Here is a 6909-nt window from a genome sequence, read left to right as displayed (position 1 = left end):
GTGGGATTGACCGTCACATTATAACGCCCCCACGGCTGAAAGGGCGAGCATGTTTGGTGGGAAGGGGATTCGAACCCACGACCCTCAGATTACGATTCGAGCTCCAAATATTAAAAGACGCAATAGAGACTGTGTGTCAATGAGGAATATTTTGGAATATATATAAAAGAAAAGATTTAAGTTAAATAAAAATATCCGAAACGTAATAAAATTATTAAAATGCAAAGAATGAATAATAACATGCAGTTATTAAAAAAGACGAACGCTACGTAGCAAGAGAAGAAAATGAGAGAGAAAGACAATCAAAAACATTATAATAAATATATATATATATATAGAAGAGTTTCGATATTTAAAAACAAACATTAAAATATTAAGTAACGTAAGACGTATGAAAATATTTGTACGTTAAAATGTCTATTTGATATTGTTGGTTTAGTGTCCACTGAAGGTAAAATTTTCGAGATTTAAGATGACTTACAATGTTTTAAGTTAAGTTAAGCACAAAGCTACACAATGGGCCACCCGTGCTCCGCCCACCACAGGTATCGAAACCCGGTTTCTAGCGTTGTAAGTCCGCAGACATGCCGCTGTGCCACTGGGGGGCGACTTATAATGTATTGAATAGAAAGAATCTTAAGGTCTTGGTTATTTTACAATTATAACCAATTTCAACTCTAACTTTACCAAACCCAATCCTATTTAAACTTGCAGTAACATTAATTCGGATGACATCTGTTGTTTAGTTATTATAATTTTTAAAGTTTACCTTTTTTTTTTAACTGGCAAGGGAAAAAAATGATATATTATTTGATGTCTTAAAAAAAAAACAAATTAATAACTTGTCTTTCAGTTTTCAGCTCACCAGAGGGCGCCAACGTCAAGACGGTACTCTTCGGAGCATATTGTTCACCTATAAGTAGAGTTGACCCCTTTTAAAACGTGAGATTAATCGGGTAGGAGTCGCATTAACAAACCGGCAGGAGGAAAACTGGTTACACTTTAGTAATGGAGAATACGACAAAAGGGCGCGATCCCCATGCTGTATTCGCGGAGATACAAAATCGGGTAACAGCTGCAGGTGTGTCATCTCGTCAGTTGAGCAAGTTGAAGTCGATTAAAATTCTAACAAAAAAGAAACACTCGAAAAAGGTTTCCATTTCGAACACCTGGAGAGTATGGGCTGTAATTGCTGCGATTACCTCGGGAGTATTCCTTTATTTCGGTCTTCATACCCGGGAAGGATTCAGCCGTTTGTGGTTTTATCTAGAAAATACCAACCCTAGCAACGAGTTTTGTACCCTGGACGTCCCCGCGCTCGTGCAGAACGCCTTCATGCCACCTGTTGACTGCAACATATGCCGCAACCTGACTCGCGTGGAAAAAATATCCAAGATAACTCCTCTAGAATTCGAGTCGAGGTAAAAATCTGTAAACTGAGAATTATATATTAAGTAGCTTACTATATATACAAAAACTCACACTTTTAATCTGTCGTCCTCCTTTCCCGAAAGTAAATTAAAGTAGAAACAATTGAAAGTAAGGAGAAATGTCGAGGATCATGCATGAACGGAATATCATTTTAATGAGCGAATAAGATAACAAATTAATAAGTGGAAGAGTTTATCATCTTTTAGACAGGAACGAGTATAATATGTTAACGTTCTCACTTTACTGTGTGTGTGGCAGATGAGTGATCATAACATGATAAATTTATTATTTAGCATCTAACAAATGTTAAGTTAGTGGTATATGTGGAAATGTTAAGTTAGTGGTATATACTATATAGTGGTATATGTGGAAATGTTAAGTTAGTGGTATATACTATATAGTGGTATATGTGGAAATGTTAAGTTAGTGGTATATACTATATAGTGGTATATGTGGAAATGTTAAGTTAGTGGTATATACTATATAGTGGTATATGTGGAAATGTTAAGTTAGTGGTATATGTTAGTATTTACAATATATTTTTTAAATACGTATTACGAGATTTTCTAGTGTAACAGCGTGTTTTTGCACGATGGCCCCCTAGTGTCACAGTTTGCGGACATATAACGCTAAAACACGGATTTCCATACCCGTGGGGACACGGTACAGACAGCCCGTTGTGTAGTTTTGTGCTTAACCGTTAAACAAGTAAACAAAACAAAGTTTTTTACATTTTTATTTCACTTTTTCGTGATAAGACTAGAGAATAAGCTTGTTCAAAATCACTTAAAGTGTTCTTTTCAATGACTATAGAACAAAATAATAAATTCTAAAGAGCATAATCGTTAAATGTAATGGAATTAAATTTCCCGGGAAAAAAATTAAGTTAATAATTAAGTTTATTTTTCAGCAGCCCTTCACTGGTATCCGTCAGTATTTCTATTAGCGTTCATACTTGATTCAAAGACTTGACTTACGAACTATATTCGATGTAGAAAAATTCTGTTAAACCATCTGTATAACATATTAGTAGCATGGACACAGCTTCCACTTACTGATTAGATCAACTCCACGGACCCCTTAGACTCCCCCGATGTCAAGTTGCGATACTGGTTAGTAGGAATATACATGTCATCTGAATACAAGTTTCACGCCATGACATATTTGTTATATTGATTCTTTAAAGCTCAACTTAGTAGAAGGACAATCTACTTTCTGAAAATGAACGAATTATAATTGTAAATTCTCATCAGATTTCTGATAGAAGCTATTATATAATTATAAACTATGATCTGAGTAATTTTTTCATCTCTCAAGCTTTTTTTAATATCACGAAAATACACGTTATAATTTTGTTTTGAAGTAATACAGGACCTTTTTTTTCTTTTTACAGCTATTAAAATAATATTCAATATATTTATAAGTGTGCTAAAGTTTTCAGGATAAACCATCATCAATACTTTTTTTAAACAGCAGCCGAGTATGAATATTGAGTACTATTTTTTTCGTGACATTCAGAAACTATTTATGCATATCTCTAACTCAGTTTAAAGTTTTATAAAAGCGTGTTGTTAAATTAATTCCACCAGGATAAAACATTTCCAAACACGCCTGTTCCAAGAAAACATTATAACAACATATATTCAAGTCTTGTGCAAGAATTGCTGAAACATGTTCAAATCTTGAGTAATAATTTAACAAAAACATCTACTTCTGTTCATCACTGTCGACGTAAGTCACAGATAGTCCTAACGTTTTCAATACTTGATGTTTTGGGCCTCGTTTTAGATCTAAGTGGAAAAACCAGTTAAAGCGGTTGTTTGAAAAGCCTGTTTTAGTTGCGCGTTTCTCCCTAATGCAGGATGAGAATCATTAAAACCAAAGCCGCTATTACAGGACTTTTTTTTTTCCTTGACCTGAAATATCAACTTTTGTAGTTGCACAAGTTTGTTCTTTCAGTACAAATTTACAAAGAGCACATGTATACCAGATTCACAGCTTAACCATTACTGTTTAGCATATAACATAATTGAGCATCTTAATTGCAAAGTAAAAAATTATGAATACTGTAAAACTCGTACTGTTATAACAACTAGAATAGTTATACATCAGAACCTTACACTATATGCCTATCTCAAAATAACTACATACTTGCATCACCTATTAACAGGTCCATCCGATAGAGGAGAGGTTTATTATATTGTTAAAATTACATACAAGTTAGAGAACAGCGTTCTTTACGGAGTCATTTTATCAAAATTCTTGGACTGTGGTCAGTTTAAACTTTTGATTAAAATATGTCAAACAGCTTACTTAATATAATTAATTAAAAACTATTGTCACGTGGGGAGTTTAACCAAAGGTTTGTATTATTAGTCTTGTGGTTTACAGGCTGTTGGGAAGATTTAATGGAGATCTTGGCTGTTGTGAAGGTATAATATAATGAAGACTAAACGTTGTAATAAAATACTGTTTGTTTGTTTTTTTCACTTTAGATTAAATCCACACTTTCAACCTTGACATTTAAATGTTCCAATTATACAATTTTACTTACTTTGATGAATCATATTTTCCAGTTTAAGTCAAATCTTCGAAGTGAAAGGGGCAATAATTAACCATGACCTATTTACACGCTATAAGTAAAAGTGATTGTTTGTTTGTTTTCGAATTTCGCGCAAGGCTACACGAGGGCTATCTACGCTAGCCGTCCCTAATTTAGCAGTGTAAGACTAGAGGGAAGACAGCTAGTCATCACCACCCACCGCCAACTCTTGAGCTACTCTTTTACCAACGAATAGTGGGATTCACCGTCACATTATAACGCTCCTACGGCTGAAAGGGTGAGCATGTTTGGTGGGACGGGGATTCGAACCCGCGACCCACAGATTACGAGTCGAGAGCCCTAACCACCTGGCCATGCCGGCACAAGTAAAAGTAAACACGATAATTTTTTATTATTATTACGTTATGTTAATAATTAAGGTAGGTTAACATCTGTTTAAGTAAGAAAAACGTGTCTTTTCCTAGAACTATAACAGATTAAACCGTAAATATTGATTATTCAGAAAACAAATGTAACTCAGGAGAAAGTTAACGCTATGTACGTTCAACCATATTCGCGAGATTCGCAAATGTAATCTACCTAATGCTTTAAATAACGATGTTAGTAATTAAGGCTAGTTGTAGTCCATTCTTTATTTAATGTTAGTTTCATTATTTCACTATTTAAAATGTTTAATATAACTAATATAGTTGTATTCCATTCTTTATTTAATGTTAGTTTCATTATTTCACTATTTAAAATGTTTAATATAACTAATATTGTTGTATTCCATTCTTTATTTAATGTTAGTTTCATTATTTCACTATTTAAAATGTTTAATATAACTAATGGTTTTATCATTTTGATATTGTTTACGAGAATTATTTCGCAGTTAGATTCGTATACGGATTAGGACTAACGTATATCTCCTAAGCTAGCCGTGAAATGCTATTGGGATTACGGCCGAAAATACTGAAAATTTTGTTTCTTATTAAGCACAAAGCTACACAAAGGGTTATCCGTGCTCTGCCCACCACGGGTATCGAAATCCAGTTTCTAGCGTTGTAAGTGAAGTGCCACTGGGGGGGGGGGGAGCAAATGCTGATAGCAACGAATGTACCCAATGAATCCGTGCATTCTAATCATTGCTAGTTTCTAAATAAATATAATTAAAACAAGTACCCTGTTATGTAGAAAATGTTTGCCACTTGTTGTACCTGATGATGCCAAGTTAAACTGGCGAAACGCTGTAAATCCGAAAATAAGCTAGTTCTAAATTATTAATTTCTGTTTGGTGACATTGTGAACTCCTAGCAACATTAGCATATTAAATGTTACGTTATTTACTGGGTGAATTATCAGCTCAGGTCTTCGTAGATAGCGTACTTTGATCACAACTTACACACTGCTGAAAAACTGTAGAATCTGAGGGTATGTAAGTTTTTATTGTTTGTTTTTTTTTTTTGAGTGAAATTTTATTTAACCTAAGATACACTTTCTAAAATTTATCATCGTGGATACTTCTATAAGTAAATAACTTGATTAGGTTTGAAATATCTAATGGTTTTATCGCTTAGAAAACTCTCGTGACCAATTCTTTGGAAACCTTTACTTCGTTTCAATGTCATAGAGGGTTATTGAGTAATAACAGAGAAGGTAGCGTGTGATCGGAAAACATATACGAGTTTTTATTCTGGTTTGTATAAGTTATTCTAAGTATTTGTTCATCAAAACACATACATACGCACCTGCTTTGTATAAAAGGGCGTGCTTTTGGTATAATCTTTTTCGAAACAGATCAGCGCTTTGTTCAGACAATTTCTCTGTACTTGATGTAGAGTCATGCCTCATCACGTGCCAGAAGCAGTTGTTATAGGGCATCAAATTGTTCGACTGTCCAGAAATTGTACGAAGCAAACGGACATTGCAAGAACAGTAGGGCACCCCCAGTGTACTGTATCTAGAATCTTGAAACGTCATCAGGAAACGTTTTCCAGGAAATTCTGCTGGTAGACGTTGAAAAACTACTGCCCGAGATGACCGTGTTTTGATCAAGATAACACGCCAAGGTCGAAGGAAGTCTTGCAACATCTTACGACAGGAATGGCATGCATACATTCATTCCAGGGTATCCAGAAGAACAGTGAATAGGAGACTGATCAAATAAGGTTATTTTAGAAGAAGTGCTATCTGCAAACCGATATTAACCAGAATTCACCACCGTCATCGTGTGACTTGGACAAAACAGCATGTCAACTTACAGTTAGGACACTGGCAACGTGTCATATTTTCAGATGAGTCCCGTTTCCGGCTTGTTAAAGCTGATGGTAGGATTCGTGTTCTTCATTTACCTGTAGAACAGATAAAGGAATACTGTCTTTCTCACAGAGGACACACAGAAGATGGGCAGCTATTCATCATGGTTGAAAAACTGCTCTTTATATCCTCCAGATAAACGTCAATGGCGCCTCTTACAGGCATCACATGGAGAAGACATTTCTGCCATATGCTAGGGCAAGGTTTGGCAATAACTTTGTGTTATTGCGCATGTTGTGCAGGATTATCTCGACGTTACAAGATTGCTATGGCCAGCAAGGGCTCTAGATTGTAATCCCATTAAGAACTTTTGGGTAGAACTGAGCCGGAAAATTGCTAACCACGATCCTAAACCAGCTACTGTGGCAGACTTGCAGCGTCTTCTAGTGGCAAGCTGGGATGGAGTCAAGATGTATTACATCAATAACCTCATCGACAGCATGTCAAGTCACCTCACGAAGGTTATTAGAGTACGAGGAGGACAAACCATGTACTGAATGCTTAATATGAACCGATGTAAGGACATACACTATTTATAATAATTTGATGCTATATTTTGGCAAAGTTTTGTTGTGATAGGTGAAATGCTGAATTACACATCTTTCTATATGTAGCTAATC

The 6909-nt window shown here is 35.1% G+C and overlaps 1 protein-coding gene across 1 annotated transcript in view; it reads left to right on the top strand.

Annotated features, from left to right (window-relative positions):
• The first annotated feature begins 918 nt into the window (after nt 1-918).
• The window catches only part of LOC106471216, a 22529-nt gene continuing 16538 nt past the window's right edge, over nt 919-6909 (top strand). Inside the window, exon 1 of the mRNA XM_013931806.2 lies at nt 919-1421. Within this exon, the coding sequence (XP_013787260.1) occupies nt 1009-1421 (413 nt within the window). The 5' untranslated portion in view covers nt 919-1008. The remainder of the gene's footprint in view (nt 1422-6909) is intronic.

This window comes from Limulus polyphemus, unplaced genomic scaffold (genome assembly GCF_000517525.1).
Source record: "Limulus polyphemus unplaced genomic scaffold, Limulus_polyphemus-2.1.2 Scaffold4476, whole genome shotgun sequence".
Taxonomy (NCBI): domain Eukaryota; kingdom Metazoa; phylum Arthropoda; class Merostomata; order Xiphosura; family Limulidae; genus Limulus; species Limulus polyphemus.
The sequence above is the reverse complement of the archived record's forward strand: the minus strand, read 5'-3'. Positions and strand labels throughout refer to the sequence as shown.